Source organism: Balaenoptera physalus, assembly GCF_965194825.1.
Source record: "Balaenoptera physalus genome assembly, chromosome: 17".
Lineage (NCBI taxonomy): Eukaryota > Metazoa > Chordata > Mammalia > Artiodactyla > Balaenopteridae > Balaenoptera > Balaenoptera physalus.
Window position 1 is genome coordinate 12,077,777 of NC_138895.1, and position 22,202 is coordinate 12,099,978.

A 22,202-nucleotide genomic window follows, 5' to 3' on the forward strand; every position below is an offset into this window, starting at 1 on the left:
ATTTTTTTTTTTAAGTCATAATATACTTTAAAAATTGGGGTACTTTCACATACTCCACATCTCTTGAAAAATCAGAAGACTGGCAAGCACACGGCTGTATTCTCAGAGCTGGCATCAACTAGCACCAACTGGCTCCGTCAGCCTGCTTCCCTCCCAACATCTGGCCGGAACTAAGACCCCTGCGGAGGCGAGTTCAGAAGTAGGGCTAAGGGTGGCAGATGTAACTTTACAACCTCCAGGAACAGGAAACGTCCATGGGCAAACACAGCTTCCATTAACATCTGCAGCTGATGGTCCCCAACTCTGATTTCTCTGCTATGCTTCAGACTCCTATGCAACTCTCTACTAGACACCTGCATTCGGATATGGCTCGAATACATTTAACCGCACGTGCCCACAATGGAGCTCATCACTTCTGCCAGCCCCCTGTCCCTTTCTACATTCTCTCCCTCACAGCGACTCCCACCTGCTACTCGGCGGCCGGGGACAGTCTCCACCGACTCCTCTCCCTATTTCACTCCCCTAGATGCATCCAGACACCACATCCTCCACGTTCTGACTCCCAAGAGATCTCACCAGCCGGCTGCCTCTCTCCTGCCCCAAGGCTATCGAAACAGCTCCTGACAGGCAGCGTGCATGTTTCTGGTCTTGTCTGAGTTATTCTCCCCCCACAGCCAGGATAGCTTTGTGAAGTCTCCTGCCTCCCTTCCGTAGCTCCCTATTCATCACGGGACCTGACGAGTGTCATCCCTGCCCTCGTGGAGCTCAGCGTAAACGCCAGGTGACTTGACACGTGTGGCCGGGCCGTACGGCCTGGCCCTCGCTTGGGCTTCTCCAGCCTCACTCTCGACAATCACCCCAGTTCTCTAGCTGTCAACTTACAAATACAGCCACACCTGGAAACTTGATCCAGCTACATCTCATTCTCGTGAAGGAAGCTTCTGATTTTAAGTCTGATTAAATCATTCACTTAAGGAAAAGTATTTGAAATTAAATCAAGGGCATTTTCTCAGGATTTTCACTGACTGTAAATGCCAACAGCTTACCTTAGGTTCTTTTAGGTAACAGTGCATGGCCTGAGTGACATCTGCAGCGTGGACTGCATTGTGGTAAGGGTTCTGACTGTGGTAATCTTCTTGGATCATAACTGCGTCAAAGAAAAAAGAAAGACCCCAAATTTAACTGCGAACGGGAGGCATGTACAAATACAAAAATTGCAACAGTTATGCATTCTCCACTTACCCTTCTCATGTGGCTATCAGCTAATTGTTCCGATTCGGGGAGATGATAATCACTCACCATAACTCACATGTATACCCAAGGCATCAACACCACTTTGACTCTTGTTTGAAACTCTTTAAATGGCATGAAGGTATTCATGTCAAAATTATAAAATTATTTTTTCCTTTTTTTCTCTTTTTAAATGTCAATCTACCATTGTGCCACACTCCTCTGACTTTTTTTTTTTTAATTTAAAAAGAGTTTCTCAGTTTAATAAAAACTGTACAATTCATTCAACAAATACTCATTTTAGTAGATACTGTTCTAGGAACTAGGAATTCATCAGAGAACAAAAATCTTTATGAGGCTAAAATAATACAGATGTTGGGGAATGTGAACACGATTCTTGGGATGCCCCATCAGTGAGATGAGTTTCAGATCTGCAATTAGTTTTTCAGTGGTTGGGAAGGATGATCTGTTAACCCTGCCTTCTCTGCTCAGTGTCTGCATTACGCTACCATGAAAAAGTAGACTAGGATGAGGGGGTAGAGCCATCCCCACTGCCACCAAACCTGCACTGTGGCCCCCACAGCCTAACACTCAATCCAGTGATCTCCAGGTATGGGGAGCCAGCCTCAAGGTGGTGAACTAGGACTCGCTGGTGAGAGGCGAAGAGCATTAGAATTCTGTATTTACTTTGATCCCATCCTTTAAAATAGTTTTCTAAATACTCGCGTTAATATCTATTTATGTGTTTTATAACAGATATTAGTACAGTACTGCAGGCATACAATTTGTAAATAAATATGCATTAGAAGTTTCTCAACGTCTTAGGTAATAAATTTATCTCAGTTTGCTAATTAAGAGGAAAGAAAACATTATCACCTTCGTTACAAAAATAAGAATCCTCATGCTAATTTTCTTCTAATGTTTTTCTTTATTTGGTGAAAGACTCCAATTTTTTTCCTAGCCGAGTGCTCTTAAATATCACTGTGCACATTAAAACATATTCAAAATAATCTCTGAAGTTTACTGTCAAGAGATTTCTGGGATCAGAAAAAGAGGAGACCCAAGTGCAATGTACCTGGATCTTTTAAGGTTTTAGTCTTCAAAAATTTAGGAAAGGGCAGAAACTGTGTCACCTTTGTGAGGAAGCCGTGGCCGACGTGGGAGACTGAGAGCAGAGCTGACCCAGCTCCTCCCCACACACCCCCGGCCCCCAGCGGCACTGGGCCTTCGCAGCTCCCCCACCCAGAGGTGCGGCCCCCCCTCCATCTGACGGGCTCTGGCTACCGGCACGCGGCGGACAGCAAGGCGGGCCAGCGTCCAGGCTGGGCTCGGGGGTCTGGATGTGCCAGCGCTCTCCTGACAACTGGCCACCGCTCTTTGAACAAGCTCGGCTTGTTGTAAAATAATTTTTTTTCCTGTTTTGTTTTTAAAGTGGTTCTATTATGGTGCCAAACTCCTCTGCCTCCTTTTAATTTAACAGGAGATCATGTAGAGCTGAGCCGGGTCAGGTCCGGTGTCCCAGCTGAGGCCCACGAAGCCGCTGTGCAGCTCACTGGGTGTCAAGGGCAGGGACACAACCAAGCTCAGCCAGACCAGAAGCAGCGCTCCACAGCCCCGCAGACTCGGGGCTAAATAAACGCGTGTGTTTTTAAGCCGCTAACTTTGGGGTGATTAGTTTTAGAGCAACAGCTCATATAATTGAGAGAGAAGTTAAACAAGTACCGGTATAAATCTTATTACTGTTAAATGGGTTAGAATCACTTACCTAAAAATCTACGAAGTTTCATCATGTCTAAATGGAAGTACTCAATTAATCCATGAAGACTAAATAAATGAAAGGTTAAGCTTACTAGACTATTTCCTAAAAGGGAAGAAGAGGAGATATTAGCAGGAATACAAGCTAATGTAACTGCACTGTGCTTCCAAATATAGGTTTGAGTATAAAACATAAAGAGTACTAAGTCCTACTTTTTGTCTGTCTAAAATTTACAACTTATTTTACCAGTTTTGAATTTTAAATATCACACGTTCTTTCTATTCTAAGAAAAAAAGATTTTTTGGTTTTATTTTTCCAAAACCAAACAACTGGAAGATAAACATTTTTGAATAGATGAGTTTTTTTTTTTTAAAGACACCAAAATAATTAGAATTGATAGAAAACTTTGAAAATTGTCCACACTGAGTAAGTTTAATTCAATTTCCCAAAGCACCTAAAACATGGCTGCACTTAACCTCCTCATAACCATCCTTCCACCACACTGCTCTGAATGGGGGTGTCCCAGAGCAAAGCGCCTTGGTTGCATATGCTATGTTATTTAGCAATTAAACAGACTGTAAGTTTTAAAGGTGTGTGAGCTCATAAATTACTGCCAGCGTTCAGACAATAACAATAACATAAACATGATTCCAGTATTCTCGAAAGAAATCTATGATTCTTACAAACATGTATAAAAGACCCAACTAGTTCCACAATGAAAATTTGTAGTAATAATATTTATGAAGAATTACAAAGAACTATCAGGCTAAACTAATTATCCAGAACTGCCTGAACAACTGTTTAGAAGCCCATAGATGAGGAAAAAAGTAAACTAACTGGAACAAGGTTTGCATAAGCAACACTGGAAAGGAGGTGGCAACCAAGAGAGTCTTCCTAAAAACCATCCGACACATCACCTTCCAACATAAAGAAAAAACCGTTCCAAATCTTTTAGCTTTAAGGAGTTAAATGTAAAAATGCATTCAAATCCTAGTAACACTCTACTGGTACAAACATGAGCCCATGTGGTCTAGAATCATTTGCGAAGAAGTGAGCTATATTTCTGTTATAACCACTGTAACAATCAACTTTTCTTACGGCATATATAGAGATATTTCAGAATGTATATTCAAAAAACAATCTGGTTTTAAAAAATGGGCAGAGAATCTGAATAGATATTTTTTCAAAGAAGACATACAAATGGCCAACAGGTACAAGAAAAGCTGCTCAACATCACTAATCATCAGGGAAATGCAAATTAAAACCACAATGAGACATCAACTCACACCTGTCAGAATGGCTATTATCAAAAAGACGAGATAACAAGTGTTAGCGAGGATGTGAAGAAAAGGGAACCCTTGGTGCAACTGTTGGTGGGACTGTAAACTGGTGCAGCCACTATGGAGAACCATGGAGGTGCCTCAAGAAATTTAAAGTAGAACTACCGTATGATCCAGCAATCCCACTTGCTGGTATATATCTGAAGGAGATGGAATCACTATCTCAAAGAGACACCTGCACCCCCATCTTCACTGAAGCATTATTTACAATAGCCAAGACATGGAATCAACCTAAGAGCCTATCGATGAACGAACAGATAAAGAAAACGTGGTGTATATGCAGAGGAATATTACCCAGCCATAAGAAAGGCGGAAATCTTGCCATATGCGACAACACAGATGGAGTTTGAGGGAACTGTGCTAAGTGAAGTAAGTCAGACAGAGAAAGATAAATGCTGTATAATCTCACTTATATGTGGAATCTAAAACAAAAACAACAAAATCTCGAGCTCACAGATACAGAGAACAGACCGGCGGTTGGTTGTCAGAGGTGGTGCAAGGGGACAAAATGGGTGCATTGTGTATTTGAATGCTGCTGAGAGAAGGTCTTAAAAATTCTCATCATAATGAATAAAACCGTGACTATGTATGCTGACGGATGTTAACTAGACCCACTGTGGCAATTATTTGCAGTACATACAAATAGCAGATCATTACATTGTATGTTTGAAGCTAACTTAATGTTATATGTCAATTATGCCTCAATTTAAAAAAAAGAATGTATATTCATTCTGTATATTTAGGTAATCACAGGATTCTCCCAAAATTGTTTCCCAAACCTAATGAAATAAATTACCAATTTCTAGGGTCTAGAATAAGTTTTAAGGAAGCTGCAATCAAATGGTTAAAATACCCTCATCTGGAATTCAGGCAAATGGCAGTAAGGAACGCATGTTAATGTCCTCCACCAAGAACCCTAGGGAAATCTGACAAGAACCAATCTATTGAAGTGTGCCACCCACATCAAAATGAAAAACTGTATGCAACATTTTTTCTCATTTTCAGTTTATAAGATACCAACTGACTTAATACCAGTAAATAAGAACACAAGTCAACGAAACATTTCAAAGCAAGTGGTGATGCTTAGTCGATACGTTAAACAAGAAACAGGCATAGAAGTTATTTTATGTGAGAATGGAAACACCTTCTTGGAAAAGAAAATTGTACTTATAGAAAAGTTACCCTTTATATAAATATATATCAAAGGACGGACCTGCCTAAGGTGTTACGGCTCTCGACAGGTTTTAGGATGTGATTCTCTTCAATACTTGGGAGCTGGCAGGATTGGGCTACGGCTGTAACACAGGCCTGGCAACGAGGTTTCTCACGTGCCAGGTGACTTTTGGGGGTGACAAGCCCTATCTTGCTATCTCATGTAACCTAACTCATTCCTGCAACAGCAACATCAAATATATCCTACCAGATAGTAACTACTTCCCGCTTTGCAGTGGACAAGCTGGGAATCAGAGTTTTGTTTCTTCCCTGCCCTCCTCACAGTATCGTTTGGGAAATCACCAGAGGAAGAAACACAGAACACACCGGATCAATAGCAAGAAGGGAAAACTATATACTTGGATACTATGTACGTATATCATCCAGAATTCAAGCAGCTTTGAAAGGAAAGCAGACCCAATTAAATAATGCAAGTTAAAGGAATTTTCTCCTGCCCATTTGTTTCCCAATAATATCTCTTCGTGTATAGAATTCCTGTAACTTCTGGGTGACTGTAGTGCACTGAACGTAGATATCACCGTCTGTAAAAGCACAGGTGGGTGCCTAACCATGGGTCGTTTCTACTGACCCCTAACAACTCCAGGAAGAAACCACTCGGCCACCTTCTCCGCAAAAAGGAGTGAGGCGATCAAAGGACAGCCAAGTGCTAAGTTAACTGCCGTGGAGTAGTGGCTACTACTTCTGCCCACCCTGCACTGTCACCCTCACTCCGCTTTTATCGCCACGCCCCCTGACTAGCAGGTATGTTCTTTTTAAAAATAAAATCTAGAGAAAAACAATCAACTATTTCAGTGGGCAACAAGTGTCCCAGGAGACTAAGAATAGGCTAAGAGCTGTTAGTGCTTATGTGAGGCTAGACCTTGAAGGTGTTACTGCCTTATCTATGTTTATCTTGAGATAATGACTGAAGTAACATTTGTGGTGCATTAGGGAAGGGGAGTTTCCCAGATCTAGAAGAAGCTGAGGCACCTATATTTTCAAAAAGGGGACGGCTGCAAGGAAGGACAGCTGATAGTAAGAGCCTCTGATGGGCCCTAAATGATATTAGAGCCTTTTCTGTGTGGACAGGCCCAAGGGGGGCAGGGAGAGGAACAGACACTAGTCACCAGAGGGCAAAAGAGAGGGGAGCAGGAAGAGAAAAGGGGGAAACACAAAAGGCAGGGAAGCGGGAGGGAGGCTCTGCCACTGAGGAGAACTTTACTGTCTTTACACTTGTGCCTGGGTCGCTCCAGTTTATTTTCGGTCAGCAGTCCACAGACAACTAGAAGGTGATCACAAAGGTATCCTCACTATGCCTGGCCATACAGCTCAGAGCAAATGATGCAGTGATACTAAAAAGCTAGGCCCATGCTATTCTCAAGATGAATACAGTTCTATTTGCTTGTCCATTTCCCATATTTGGCTTTCTTAGGAAAGGAGCTTTATTCCAAAGTAAAATAAGAAAAAAAAAGTGATTTCAAAGTACGGCAGTGAATCACATATTTATTTCATTCTCAACCATCAGCCATCAGAACTGACTTCCTCTCAGTGAACTTTCCACTCTGCTTCATTTAAAACATATTAAGGCAAAAGGGGCAAAGTCTAGTCGGACTACAGGTACCACCTTTTTTTTTAATGCCAAAAATTTTACACTAAATAAAGAATGATTCTCAAAGGGAATTCTGTTCCCATTCCCAAACAGAATAAAGAAAAATGAACCCTTCCCACAAAGCAAAACAAAACTCAGAAAGAGGTAAACAGATCAGAATCACCTGTCTTTTTCAAAGTACTCATACTTTCCGTAGATTCTGATACGCCCCCTCAAGAAGCCACGAGCTCTTTCCCACCCCACCCCACCCGACCCCGCCACGGAGAAGCAGGGCCAGAAGGAACCACTGTTGCTGATCACAACACGCCCTCTCTCAAGTGCGCAGAGAAAGGAAGGCCTAGGAGCCAGAGCTAGAAGAAAAGCCATCTCTCAAAAGGTCATTAACCTACCACATATCTGGGGCTGTCAAAACTGGAAAACAAGATCAGAGGATGTCACTGTGACTACAGTACAGAAGAAACCAAAGAAGAAAAATCAAGAACAATGAGATGGTGATGTTCGCCTTGGGTTATTAGTAACAGTAGCATTAATAAGGGATGCCCAAGTGATGATGACAGTGGTTACCTTGGATTACTACTAAGAGTAATAATCAAAAAATAAATTTTTAGATTGATTCTCTAGGCTTACAAATCAGTCACTAAAGAAGCAACACAACAATGCTCCCTCTGCCAGCGGAGGGCTCCTAACCTAAGTAAATGAAAGCGGCAGCCCACCAGCGGCTGTACCATCAGTGCAGCAATCTCGAGAATACATTAACTTGAGTAAGTCAAATTCTTCACTTACCATTTGTTAGTCTATCAAATAGAAAGATATCAAAATTCCAATTTCCAACTTTTTCCAGCATACACTGAAATGAAAACCAAACATTCCTACTGTAATTTAATTTCAGTAACATTCTCCGTCTTTTGTAGATAGTCCACAGGGAAGTTAATGAAAATGGGAAGTGGTTGATTTACTTTAAGAAATGTTAAGTATCATTCTCCCTTTAATCACGACCTTTCCAAACGGCTCCAGAATATGTCCAAAGGGATAAACTCCATTTGAAAAAACAATTATTATTTTGTTTTCCAGTTAATAAATGTATAGGTCAGGTTAGTGTTCCCTTCGACTTATTCCTATACTGCCATGAACGGTCAAGAATTCTAATATAACTTAACATCACAGAAGTGTGGTTCATACACTGCATGGTCTAGAAACCAGATTTTTAAAATCGAATAAAAGTAAATTATAATAGCCGAATACTTGCTATATCCCAGGTACTGTTAAAAGTGCTTTACTCTTTACTCACTCTTAGTCTTCATACCGACACTATCAAGCAGGCATTGTTTTCAATCCTCATTTATAGATGGGGAAAGAGGCAAAAAGTACTAACTTGTTCGGCAAGAAAGTAACAGAGCTGGGATCTGAAGTCAGGTGGTCTGATTCTGGAACCTAGGCACCAGACACCTACACTATACTACACTTAAATTATTTGTTATTCGTTTTCTGAAAATACACTCCCAATTTATGGGTATTTATTTATATTCTTTAAATATCCTTATAAAATAGTCAATAGCATTTACTACATTCATTTTTAGGTTGATGGTTATTTCAGCCAAGTAAATAAATCCCACAACCCTAAAACTCAAATAGATATTATTACACCATATATTTGTAACCTGAAAATTTTTTGGACTTTATTTTCAAGAAAAAATTTTTATTTTGTATCCAAAAGTTCACTGTCGTATACATTTATGACCTAATCGACATAAGCAACATTAAGGTACTACTGGTTGAGATTATAATACTGACAACCAATGATACACATAATATTCTCATTCTAAAAAACAAAACTTGTGAACTTTTTAAAATTTAAGGAAAGCATCAGTACTTTTCCACTGATCTGTTTTATCAAACTGGGAGGCAAATTTTTTCACTTTAGTATAACCGTAGAGTGGGTACCCTGACCCTATCTACACAAACTGACAACATCTGGCCTGTAAGTATTAAGTCAAAGAATACTTTTACAAATATTAGAAACATAAGATTATTAAAAAATCCTCATTTGGTCAAAAACAACCTCAACTAACTTCCACCTTCATTAACATACTTCTTTTAAACTATGTAAAGAAAACAATGCACACAATCACCGAGTTTAATTTAAAAAAAAATCTAAATCTTCCAAATATCTCACTGATACAAGAGACTATGAAAAATCATTTGACTGAAAGTCATGAGTCTCCTGTGCTGGGTTTACTTCTAACCAGCTGGGGGAGCTCAACCAAGTCCCTTATACTATTTAGGCCATAGTGTTCTTTTTTTTTTTTTTTTTTTTTTTAAGGCCATACTGTTCTTAATTACAGAATACAGAAATTAGATCAGATAATCCATAATATTCTTCCCAGCGTTAAGTGTGATCTTATAGCTTAACTTTCTATTGATCTACTTGCTGTTATAATAAATCGAAAACATTTTCATTATTTTAGTTACTTCAGAAATGTTCCTTGCTCTGTAATACCTAATTATAGGATGAACAGCTAGCTGCTCTAAAGGGAAAACCTGAAAAATGGGTTCAACTGATTTCACATACAAAAAAAGGCTCTATAAATCAGTACCATATGGGAAAAACAAGGCTTCGTTAAACTTATCTAAAAATTAATGTTTTCTTGAAAAAGCCATACACACCTTGGCTTGTCCATTATAATCATCATCTAAAATGTTTAGAGAATTCGAAACGCTGGTACCACGAAAAAAGCGTGACGATCTAAGATACCTCTGGAAACTTAGTAACCTTCTGATATTCCTTGCAGACACAGAAACTTCGATTTCAGATTGAGCTGAAATAAAAGGAGTAAAAGGTGAGTAGAGCGACTCAAAACTGTGCATACCCTATCTTTGTTGTACCCCTTCTAGTTACATACAAATATTTCTTTAAAATTAATCAGCTGCCATGCCATATTTCTAGGAGAGAAGAGGTACTTTATTTGTACTTTCAATTAAAGAGCTAAGAATGAAGGGGCAAATCGCCAATTTTATCAGCATTTAGAAAGCTAAAGAGGAGTGTGGTTAGATTAATAATCAGTTCTTTTTTTTTAACTTCCTAAGAATTATTACCTTTCACTCCATCGCTTCAATACACTATACAAACACTATGAAGCAGAAAGACAAAATCTAGTTTCAAACTATCCTTCATATTGAGAAGCCAGGTCCCAAGTTATATATGAGACTTTAAGAATTAATTATTCAACTCAAACATCTCAAATCCTAATGAGGTATCATTTCAAATCTTTCCTTAAGAGAATTTTATTCAGAGGAAAATGAGATGGAATGGAGAATAAAGTAGCTTATACCCTGTAAGAGTTCTAAAGGATAGGGATAAAAATCCTGCAAGATGAAAAACTCTAGAAAAAAAAATGTGGTTCCACATTGGATACGGATATGCTTTCTTTCCATGAGTCTAACGGTCATGTGTCCCTGCAGTGTTAGAATGAACCAAAGTTTCTGGGGCACCAGACAAAATAAAAGACATTGGTTACAAGCTGTCTTGTGTCATGAATGTTATCTTTAAATTCTAGAATCTAACTAAGTTAAGTGAAATGTTCATAATACAAAACATGAAAGTGAAGACTAAGGATCAACAGATCATCATCTCTCATCTTACCTTCCATTAACATCCCACTGGTGGAATGACAGGTAATCAAACACATTCTCTCTTGTGTGTCCAGTCACTAACTGTTCTATTAACCTCTATCACCCAGTGCTTTCTCATCTATAAAATAATGGCAATATCTAGTTCAAAGGATGCTGGATTAAATGAGATAATATACACATGAGTCAGATATATAATAGGTATTAAATAAATGATGGCAATGTAGAGGATAATAAAATTGATGTTGATGCCACTGCTTGGAGGTATGCATCTAGGTAATTATCCTAAGTTCCAAATCTGTTTATGTTGCTCTAAATAAAAGTATTCACTGATCCCTCATCATTTTAAAATGAACTCCATCTTCTTGGCCTGGAAGAAAAGGCTTCGTGCTCCAGGTTCTGGCTCTCTCCAGACTCAACTCAGATGACACCTTCCCTGGGAAGCACACCTGGACACCTATATATACACATTCCCCATGTAGGAGAGATGGGAGGCACCTCCTCTGGGTTCTCAAGGCTACCCGTGCAGACACCTATCACACTACTTTTGATGCTGTTATTACAATTGCTTATTTATCTGTCTCCTTCAACAAATGATGACCTCCAGTACAGGCACGGATTATTTTTTTTCACCTTTGTATTCCAAAGCCTAATAACAGTGCCATGTAGGTATGTATACAACATATTGAGTAAATGAATAAATGCGTACTGGTTGTGAAATACCTGATGAGTTGAGGTTCCCATACACTCACATAAGCCAGAAATAAGGTAATGCAGAGTTACGGGGGTTTTTTTTCATTTTTCATCCCAGTGGATCTAAAATAGAGTATCTAGAACAAGGGTGGAGCTAAATTTTGATCTTTATCAGTGTAACTTACACTAAAAGGACTAGCACCAAAATGGTAACGTTATTAATATCAAGCGATTATGTCTGAACTGGAATTAGGGTGTTTGAGGAAATGAGGTTAGTTTAATAAGTTCAGTGAAAGTAATGTTCCAAGTGCTTTAAAAAAAGGTACCTAGGGCTTCCCTGGTGGCGCAGTGGTTGGGAGTCCGCCTGCCGATGCAGGGGACACGGGTTTGAGCCCTGGTCCGGGAGGATGCCACATGCCACGGAGCAACTGAACCCATGCGCCACAACTACTGAGCCTGTGCTCTGGAGCCCGTGAGCCGCAACTACTGAGCCCGTGTGCCTGGAGCCCATGCTCTGCGATGGGAGAGGCCACTGCAATGAGAGGCCCGTGCACCGCAACGAACAGTGGCCCCTGCTCGCCGCAGCCGGAGAAAGCCCGCGCGCAGCGGCGAAGACCCAGCGCAGCTGAAAATAAATAAATAAAATGAATAAATTAAAAAAAAAAAAGGTATCTCACCTAGCCCTCAACAATGTAAAAAAAACGAGTATTATTATCTTCCACTTTATACATGAACACACTGAATCTACAAGAGATTATATATAAGATCATACAGCCAATATAGGGGGACAACTAGATTTTTTTAAAAAAATAAATTTATTTATTTATTTATTTTGGCTGTGTTGGGTTTTCATTGCCGCACGTGGGCTTTCTCTAGTTGCAGTGAGCAGGGGCTACTCTTTGCTGCAGTGTGCGGGCTTCTCTTTGCGGTGGCTTCTCTTGCTGCGGAGCACGGGCTCTAGGTGCGCGGGCTGCAGTAGTTGCGGCACTTTGGCTCAGTAGTTGTGGCTCGAGGGCTGTAGAGTGCAGGCTCAGTAGTTGTGGCACACAGGCTTAGCTGCTCTGTGGCATGTGGGATCTTCCCAGACCAAACCCGTGTCCCCTGCACTGGCAGGCGGGTTCTTAACCACTGCACCACCAGGGAAGTCCCTGACAACTAGATTTTAAAACACAGATCTGTTGACAAAGCCTGTGTGTCCACAGTATTACTCACAAGTTTCTTATTACATCTCTACAGTATGGTTTATTGACTGTTTATGATAAAATTCTGTGTATACCATTATTCAAAATTGTCCTTATTTAGATGAAAGTATGTACAGAAAGAAACACAGAGGGAAAAAAGCTAATGTGCAGAAATAAAAGTATTTAAATACATATATATATATATATATATATATATATATACTTTATTTATTTATTTATTTATTTGGTTGTGCTGGGTCTTAGTTGCAGCATACGGGCTCTTTAGTTGTGGCATGCAAACTCTTAGTTGTGGTATGCATGTGGCATCTAGTTCCCTGACCAGGGATCGAACCCAGGCCCCCTGCATTGGGAGTGCGGAGTCTTAACCACTGCGCCACCAGGGAAGTCCCAGAAATACAAGTATTTAATATGACCCTTCTAGTCTTATTCCTAGAAAAGACTGGACCTGGAAGGGACAGAGTGGAATGACACGAATACATGGGGAGCAGATGAGAACTAATTAATGCAATACGAGTACTGCCATCTCTGCATTTAAAAGGCACTTTACTGTTTTACAAAAAGCACGTTCACATCTGCCATCCCATTTAATAATCACAACAATCCTGTGAAGATGGCAAAGATTATCATCCCCATTTTACAAATATAACCTTAGAAACCAAAGTAGAAATGCAATACAATTAACGCATTAGAGCCAAGGCATTTAGAAAGCTTCTAAAAAATGTTGCAGAAGACACGTATTCTATTCATTATGGAAAAGCAACCTGAAAGAGTTCAAGGTCATAAGCATGACTTCATGAGCATTCCCTTCAATTTACTATCTTAAATCACACACAAAAGGTAACAATTTTATCACTGGCAATTCCTTTGCATCCTGTGCGTGGACAATGATAGTAGGATCACTGCTCCCAAATTGTATGTCCAAACGAATCCACCCTTGAAGTAAACTTGAGAATCTCTTTGGGAGGATAACTACATAAGGTCCAAAAAATTAATAAGCCTCATTTGAAGGGGCTCAATCCACTGTGCTAAGTCCCTACATCAACATGGCAGGATTCACACTGTCAATGGTTAAGACAGATGGCACTGTCTGGGAATCAGGGCTCTACCCACGAGATCACGGCTGTACCTCCCCCTGCCTTATTCCTATTTTCTAGGTGACTTCTCACAAGTCACAACTTCTCAATGTCTCATTTTCCTTAACTGAAAAAAACTAACTATAATTTGTGTCTTTTTTCCTGTTTCACAGAGCCCTGAAGTTGGGACTCATTATCAAGAGTTCTGTTTTGACCATATTAAGTTGAGCATGAATATTAGATATTAACTGAACGGGAAAAGCTCACTCATCATAGGAACCCAATGCCTTCCGGCAAGACTAATCCCACAAATAACCTATACAACAGGATAAGAAACAGACCTTCACTTAGCGATAGAACCAGCCTTAACAATTACTGATTATTTCACATACAATCTAAGAAAGGACAGAGAACCTGTCCAAATGAAATGGCAAATCATCCAGTGAAAAGAATTTTCTTCACCTAGGGGGCCTGAGGAGCCTATACCTAAGAAGATTACATTCTAGAAAGAACTGAAAATCCCATGAGACTTTGCAGAGATGGTAATTAAAACTACCTCAAAGCTTTGCCTGAGACTTATAGGACCAAAATGGGGGGAGGGGTGGTATCTGATTTTTTTTCATTAATCTAATTTTTAATAAGTACTGCACTCACGTTTCAAAACTGAAAATCAAGGAGGGAAAGAAGGAGGGAGGGAGAAAAGAACACAGTGAAAAACCTTACCCCTACCCAGTTTCTGATCCAACCAACTGCCAAACTCTCCCCTAAAATGATCACCTTTTAAAAGTTTTGCGGGTACCCTTTCTGAGTTTTTGGATCTATATATGGAAACATCATTATATACTATGTTTCTACTTCTTTTATGTAAATGGCAGCATACCATATAACCTGTTCTGCACTTTAAAAATTTATCTTAGAGCTCTTTCCCTATCAGTACACACAGACCTTCCTCATTCTGAGGCTACAAAGTATTCCGTCATATGGATGGACCATAATCTATTTAACCAATCCTCTACTGAAGGGCACTGCTACAACTTCACAATTTGCAAAAATACCTTCATTTTATTAAATATGCTTATATTTCCACTACTTGTTTTCCACTACTTGTCAGCTTTAGATATCATCCTTTAAAGTTTTATTATTACAAACAGGAAATAACACCATACAGGAAATCACTCTATATCCCATCTTCTTTCCCTTTTCTTCTTCCAGTGTTTGTTAGTTGTTAGAGTGCTTTTTTCCCCCTTTCACTCCAATCCCCATTTGCATTTTAAGTTCAGCTCTAGCATTAAACATATTCAATATTCAGGTGCTTTTACCATGGCTGCCCCAGTTATCTTTCTTTTTGCCTTTGGGTTTCAACTATTTGTCTATAACGTATCTCTGTGTGGATCTCTTTGAGTTTATCCTGCTTGGAGTTCACTAAGCTTCTTGGATGTGTATATCCATGTCTTCATCAGATTTGGGAAGTTTTCCACCATTCAAATCATTTTTTCTGCACCTTTCTCTCTTCTTTCTCCTGCTGGGTCTCCTATGAGTCATATGTTGGTATCCATGATGATTCCCCCATTGGTTTCTTGGGCTCTCATCATTTTTCTTCATTCTTTTTTCTTTCTGCTTCTCAGTCTGGATTATTTCAATGTTCTCATCTTCAAGTTTGCCAATCCTTTCTTCTGCCTGCTCAAATCTGCTGCTGAATCCCTCTAGTGAATTTCTCATTTCAGTTATCATACTTGCCAGCTCCAGAACTTGTTGGGTTCTTTTTTATAATTTCTATTTATTGAGATTCTGATTTTGTTCATACAACGTTTTCCTGATTTCCTTTAGTTCTTTGCCCACGGTTTGCTATTTAGTTCATTGAGCATTTAAGACAGTTGATTTAACATCTTTGATTAGCAATTCCAATGTGTGGGCTTCCTCAGGATGGTTTTTGTGAAGTTCTTTTTTTCATATGTATGGACCATACTTTCCATTTTCTTTGTATGTTTTATAGTTTTTAACTGAGAACTGGACATTGTGAGTATTATGCTGGGGCAACTGGAAATCTAATCTCTCACTCTTCCAGGGCTATTTGTTTCTGCTTGTTGTGGGCGGAAGCCATCTGTTTTGTGACTCTTTTGTGACCAAACTATTTTTGTCTTTGCATATCTATTTGACTTTGTTTATTCCTTGCTGGGTGTGGTCACTAAAATTCCTGCTACAGTATCTCTGCAGTCAGCCAAAGACCCAACACAGAGTTCCCTTAAATGTCTGGCTCCAAAGGCTGGGGGGTGGGGAGAGAAGTACCGATTCTTTAAATCATCTGGTAGATGCTTCTGGGCAAAGCCTCTGCAGCTGAAAGGGCTGAAACCAGGGCAAACATCTGTGCCTAACCCTCAGGATCTGCCAGACTGACGTCAAGAAACAACCCCAAATTTCTGGAGGACTAGGTCCCCACTGCCCACCCGGCTTCAGCAAGTCACTACAGAAACACGGGCCACTCTCCCCACAGGTCGAGGGGCTGAGGAGCGGGGGATGATCACTGGTTTGTGCACAGTGCTCAACTGCCAAGGAACAGCAGCCCCTCCCTCATCAGGCACTCCCCTGGTTGTTATAAGTGGCCAAGCAGGGTCCAGAGTCCTGAAATCATTAATTCTGCCATTTTCTTTTTTTTCCAGTTTAGTGGTTGTTTTGATGGAGGAACCAACCCCTAGAGCTTCCTACCCTGTTATTTTTGAGCCACACTATCCCTTTCCTTTAAAAGGTGTTTTTCCTGGTCCTTTCTGGGAGTAGCTGCCCCAAGCCTTCTCTTTCGCTCAACCGGGGTTTGAGAATGGGGACAAGTTGCATGGAAAGGCTTAGCAGTCCAGAAACAACAACTATCAACAGCCTGGTGCTCTAGGTATCTTTCTATGAATTACTTCCTATATATGCGTAAACATACAGTTTCTCTTTTATCCCAGAGAGTTCACAGCATTTTTTTAACTTAAAAATTCACAAACATCTTTTCAAGTCAATAAATGGCACTTAACATGTGCCATCATTTTTACTAGCCACATATTATTCTAAAGTATGAAACTATCGTAATTTACTAAATCTTTTTGCTGCTAGGCTGCTCCTAACTTTCATTTTTCTTACCAACAATTCTCTAATAAACATTCTTATAACTAAATCTTCGCACACGCCCTGATTCCCTTAGAACAAACCCTCAGAAGTAGAACAAGCACATAGGAGCACATTTCAATGGCTTCTAAAACACATTATCAAACTGGAGAATAGGTTTTCCAAAAGAAAATTAGAGAGGTTTCCAGAACTATCCTAGAATAGCTTCCAAAATATGATCTAAGAAAAGGGAATCAGTAACTATGAATCAAGGATGAAGCATGATGAGATCATGTTAAGATGGAAAATTTTAGTTTCTTCAGGTTTGCTTCACCCCACCCCCAGCCTTCCTCCACACACAGATACACACTGATTCCCCATAATGATTAAAAATAAAATTCCTATACTGAAACAAGCAAGTAGAGGCAACTATTGAGAAGGTGTCAAGTTGAATAAGTAGTATCATTTAGGAACAGATAAAAAGAGGATGCATGGGGAACTGGGGACAAGATCCTGAGAACTTAACTGGCACTTTCATTCAGTTAAATGGCTAAAAGGCTCACCCCCTGACCATATTACATAAAATCTGACCCTATTAACCAATATTCTCACGAACTCATTTTGTGACATGAGACACACCAGTATTTATTTCACAGCATAACAGACAGCAGATTAAAGTTGTCTTTATTAAAGCCCAGCTTCCACCAGGCTAGGACTATTTATTTTAAGTCTCGGGCTTGTTCTAGTTTACATGGTTACCTACATTCCAATCCAGCTTAGAAAGCCGACAGGGCTCAGTGACTTAATCAAGTTACTATTAAGAACTGTTGGCGCTGCTGGTTGTCGTCTAAAATATCACATTACCTCACTCTGTGATCACGAACGAACTAATCAACCCACCAAAACTAAATGAGCATCGTTACTTAATGATCATGGGGATTACTTCCAGTCATCCACTCCTGGCTTCTCTGAGCCAGTAATGAAATGTGGGATAGCAGCAAATTTAGAAGCCATGTTTTTCTCTTGCTTTTCTCCTTCATATCAGAAAGTGGACAGAAAAAAGAAATATAGGTAATAGGTTAAGGAAACAAAAGGGCTGGAAAATCAACACGTCTTGAGCAGTATCACTCCCCACTCTCCTACAGACCCTCTTCTCTCATCCAAACGGCATGGCCAAGATGTCACCGATATTTAGTTATTAGACAAAAGAGGTTTTTAACAGAAAAGCCTTTGGATCTTGAGACTTGACCACCACTTGCTTTAATTGTCCACAAGAGGGAGTCCTGCAGTCACTATATCTGCTACCTTAAAACCGTAACAATCATTTAGATGCATTAGCATGAATTACCCTTGGAGACTGTTATAAAATGTTTTTTAAAATTCAGTGCTGTAAGGTTTTAACTCTAGTCTAAGGCAAGGTCATATTGAATGATAACTGAATAAAAAATATTAAGACATTCTTCGTTCTAATCTCCTCTTTAATTTTTCTTAAAAAGAACAGAAGCCATATCAGAAAGCCTACTGTTAATACTGAATAAACACATTTAGCTACATCTAAATTCAAGTTTTCCTGGAAGAATTTTTACATTTAGCATGCATGGATAAATGGAGAAAAAACAGCTAGGTGTTTAGAGCAATGGTCTTCAGTAGAGTAGCTTGTTCTGATACGGAGAAGCAGTACAGCAGGGCAAATAAAGACATCAGCTTTGGAGTTACATATCTGATTTTGAATCCCAGCCCTGCCCCTTTTACTAGTTTTATGACATTAGGAAAGTTATTTAAGTTATTGAACTGATTCTCAGTTTCCTCATTGTAAAACAGGTCTTACAGAACTGTTGTAAAAATCAAATGAGATAATACAGCAATATGTCTTTTTGGGCAAAGAATAAACACTAACATTAATGGCTGTAGTTGTTACAGATATCAATTTTTTAAAAACAATATGTATAATTGACATATAACATTGGTTTCATGTTTAAATATTTTTAAGCACATGACTTCATACTATTTATTTTAACAAAGCCAGATTTATTCTTCATGATAGCATAACTTCATCCTGAAGACCACTGTATACTTTTACATACTGTAGAATTAAATGCACATATTTAAAGATTTCAAAATATGCATGCGTCATTACTTTAAAACAAATATATAGACATTCCAAGCTTCACTACAAATCAAAGAAATAAATGAGCTACTCATAATCTAAAATTAGATCAATGTTAACATGAGAATAAACTAATATTCTTTCCCTTAAGCAATTCTTATAACTTTAGTTTGCAGAATTCAATATTCACTTTGACAGGATTTGATAAAAGTCAATATAAAACCTTCTTTAAAAGATTACTCTTATTGTTATGGATTAGGCATTTCTTTTCTCCTTCATATTAGAAAGTGGACAGAAAAAAGAAATATAGGTAATAGGTTAAGGAAACAAAAGGGCTGGGAAATCAACACGTCTTGGGCAATATCACTCCCAACTCTCCTACAGAGATGAGATATGTGACATGTTGGGTCCCTCTTGTGCTCAAACTTAGGACTTGAACACATCTCCTTATTTGTTACATTCCTAATTCCCTTATTAGTGAGCTGAGAGAAAAAGAAGGAAAAGAAAGCACACAAGCTTTACTGTATAACATACAAAATAAAGCTTAAAGTTAAATCTCCAGTTTCTCCAATTCTCCAAAGGACAGGCAGAATTAAACTATCATTAAATTTTATTAAGGTTAAGGTCCAAACCATATCGGTTCCCTAATTTATGCTATGAAGTTAGAGAAGATATCTAGGAGATAAGATATTCTTTCAATCTGAGACAAAAAAAAGAAACAAAAATCAGTGGTTTTTCAAATGCAGGCACTTCACTATCACCTGGAAAACTAGATACATTTTAAAAAATACATACAGGTGGGGCAGAAGGCTCTGTTTCCTAATTCGATTCAGCACAGCAGCACTCATCTCTACAGGCACTGCTTGGCAAGGGGATTGTTATAGGAAGGAGGCAGGAACATGCATGATGAACAGACAGGGGAAAAGGACATGAGATTGTTTCCTGTGACTATGAACTATTACAGAAATGTTTCTGAAACAACCAGACATGATTTCAAGATAAATAAATGACTGGGAACAAACTAAAATTTAATAGAAACTCCAGACAGATATGACCTTAGTCTATAATACCAGAACTATAAGTAGAGGCTGGCACACTCACACCTGAATGAGAGACTAAATTACAAATCGTGGACAGCCACCTTAGCAAATCAAACAAATAATGGTTAAAAAAAAAAAAAAAAAACGCTTGTAAATAGGAAAGTGGTGACCAGGCAGTACAGTATGAAAGATAATAAGAAAAACAATGTAACAGAAAAAGTCACAGCTGAGGGAAACACCACGCAACAACTTCTATTCTTAAAGGGAAGAAGCAGTAAAAGCTTTGGAATATAAGAGGACCTGAGTTTGTGTGGGAGTTTACTATACATTAAAGACTAAGATAAACTAAGACAATAAAATCAGTATGACATAAGCTTTTAAGCTCAAAATAAACACAGAAACAGATGTTCTTTCTGATCATATCACTAAGTATGAAACAAGTATCCAAGTCTAACACAGCCCTGTTAGGAAGATAAGAAACAACACAAAATCAAATGCACCTGAGGGTCTAAGGCAAAACTTAAGAAGAGTTTTGTCTGCTTTCAGAGTGGGTCATTATAATAAAGACAACATGAGACATTTGATTCAACAGAAGGGCAGGAGCCAGCCTGAATTCAGTTTACAGCTAATACAGATCATACTTAGAGAAATACAAATGGGACCCTATGAAGTCTAACTGGTAGAAGATATACAGTTCTAGTCAATTTGATGCAACAGGAATATATTCAATCTCTACAATGAGCCAGAGGCTGCCAGAAACCAGGAACAAAAAGATGAGTAAGGCTAAAAGCCTTTTAGGCTACAATGTAAATATCTTGAAAGGTTCCCTAGTATGGGGTGGAATAAAGTGCTAAAATGAATAAAAAGGCTCAAGATAATGGGCGAAACACATTTACATAGAATGGAACATTACCATGTGTCAGGAGTAAAAGAAAACGGAAAACTGCGCTTGTGTGCACATGAAAAGACATTCTCCTCGTATTACATCTTGTCCAACGTTGGCAGAGAGACCACGGCTTCCAGTCTGGATGACGTCAATGAGCTTTGGTGAATTCCATGAAAATTTCAAGCTGGCAGCTTCCCTTACTACTTAATAACCATGCCAGAATCTTTCAAAGGAAGATATCAGTTTTTCTAAGTGCACATGTGGAGCAGAATTATAATAATGCTTTTATGGTTCAAGATATTAGAATTTGTTACTATGTAAGCTAAAAAGAATGTGTAACTAAAAGAATAATTTACTAAATTTAGGGGCATTACATTTAGAGCAAACAAGAGATGAATTCTGACAAAAAGTCAATATGGAATCCATTTCATTAAGTCCAACTAATTTAAAAGTGAAAATATTATATTTCAAGAGACCAGGTGTACGGCCAATTGGACATAGAAAAATATCTGTAGGAAAATGTGGGGCTCTTAATCCACCCTACGGAAAGCTGGTGACTAAAGCCAACATACTCACAAGGAGGGAACTGACAGGAGGGAGGCCCCGGGTTCTCTCCCCACAGAGAGCCGAGTGGAAGCAGAACTTGAGAAAGCCTGCGGAGGAGGAGCTCTCAGGTTAAGGAGTGATGCTCAGGGCAACGCAGCCACGGCAGGGAGACCCGGCTCCGGGGCACTCTTCACTTCACACCACCCAGCCCGCAGCCTAACAGCTCTGCCGCTCTCTAATCAATCAGCTTCTCTCTCCCCAGCCTTCTTCTCTACCCCCCCGCCCCCGATTCCCTCCTTCTCCCGATTTGGTAGTGTATATATTCCTCACCATTATCAGGTGCCTCGAACCTCGAATTTTCACAACATAAGGTCAGGAGACTAAATAGGTTAAAATTCGTTGAATGCGGGACATCAAGAATCAGTTTATTAAATGCTGGAGGACCAGAAATCTGGACCTTAGTGGGGGTAATTCCAAGATAGGGCAGGTCTGAAAGGTTAGGGATCTTCTAAAAATGGGATGAAAGCTGAAGTTTTTCAGTAGGTGTCAAAGAAGTATTAATGTTAACACTGAAGTTTAAATATTTGTCAGAAACTAATCATCTGCCTATTGAGAAAGTGGACCAATCCTTAAAAAAAACAAAAAGTTATATAAAATGATCACATGCTTAGAAGAGCTAGCTGCATTATCTGCTAGTAATCTGATAGCCCTAAACACCATTACAGGATTCCATGTACAGCTCTCGGGGACAGACAAGGGACAAAGAGGTTAAGTAAGAAGCACCAATCTTAGTGTTTTGT

The 22,202-nt window shown here is 39.2% G+C and overlaps 2 protein-coding genes across 3 annotated transcripts in view; both read right to left on the reverse strand.

Moving 5' to 3' along the window:
• LOC309646918 (uncharacterized protein) overlaps positions 1 to 22,202 on the reverse strand; it is a 366,785-nt gene that overhangs the window by 29,746 nt on the left and 314,837 nt on the right. The window lies entirely within an intron of this gene.
• The window catches only part of PDE7A (phosphodiesterase 7A), a 102,941-nt gene that overhangs the window by 14,317 nt on the left and 66,422 nt on the right, over positions 1 to 22,202 (reverse strand). For both annotated transcript variants that reach the window (XM_082433699.1, XM_082433700.1), the window contains exons 4-7: positions 9,812 to 9,963; positions 7,931 to 7,994; positions 2,996 to 3,091; positions 1,047 to 1,147 (exon numbers count right to left, since the gene is read on the reverse strand). In XM_082433699.1, the coding sequence (XP_082289825.1) occupies positions 1,047 to 1,147; positions 2,996 to 3,091; positions 7,931 to 7,994; positions 9,812 to 9,963 (413 nt within the window). The remainder of the gene's footprint in view (positions 1 to 1,046; positions 1,148 to 2,995; positions 3,092 to 7,930; positions 7,995 to 9,811; positions 9,964 to 22,202) is intronic.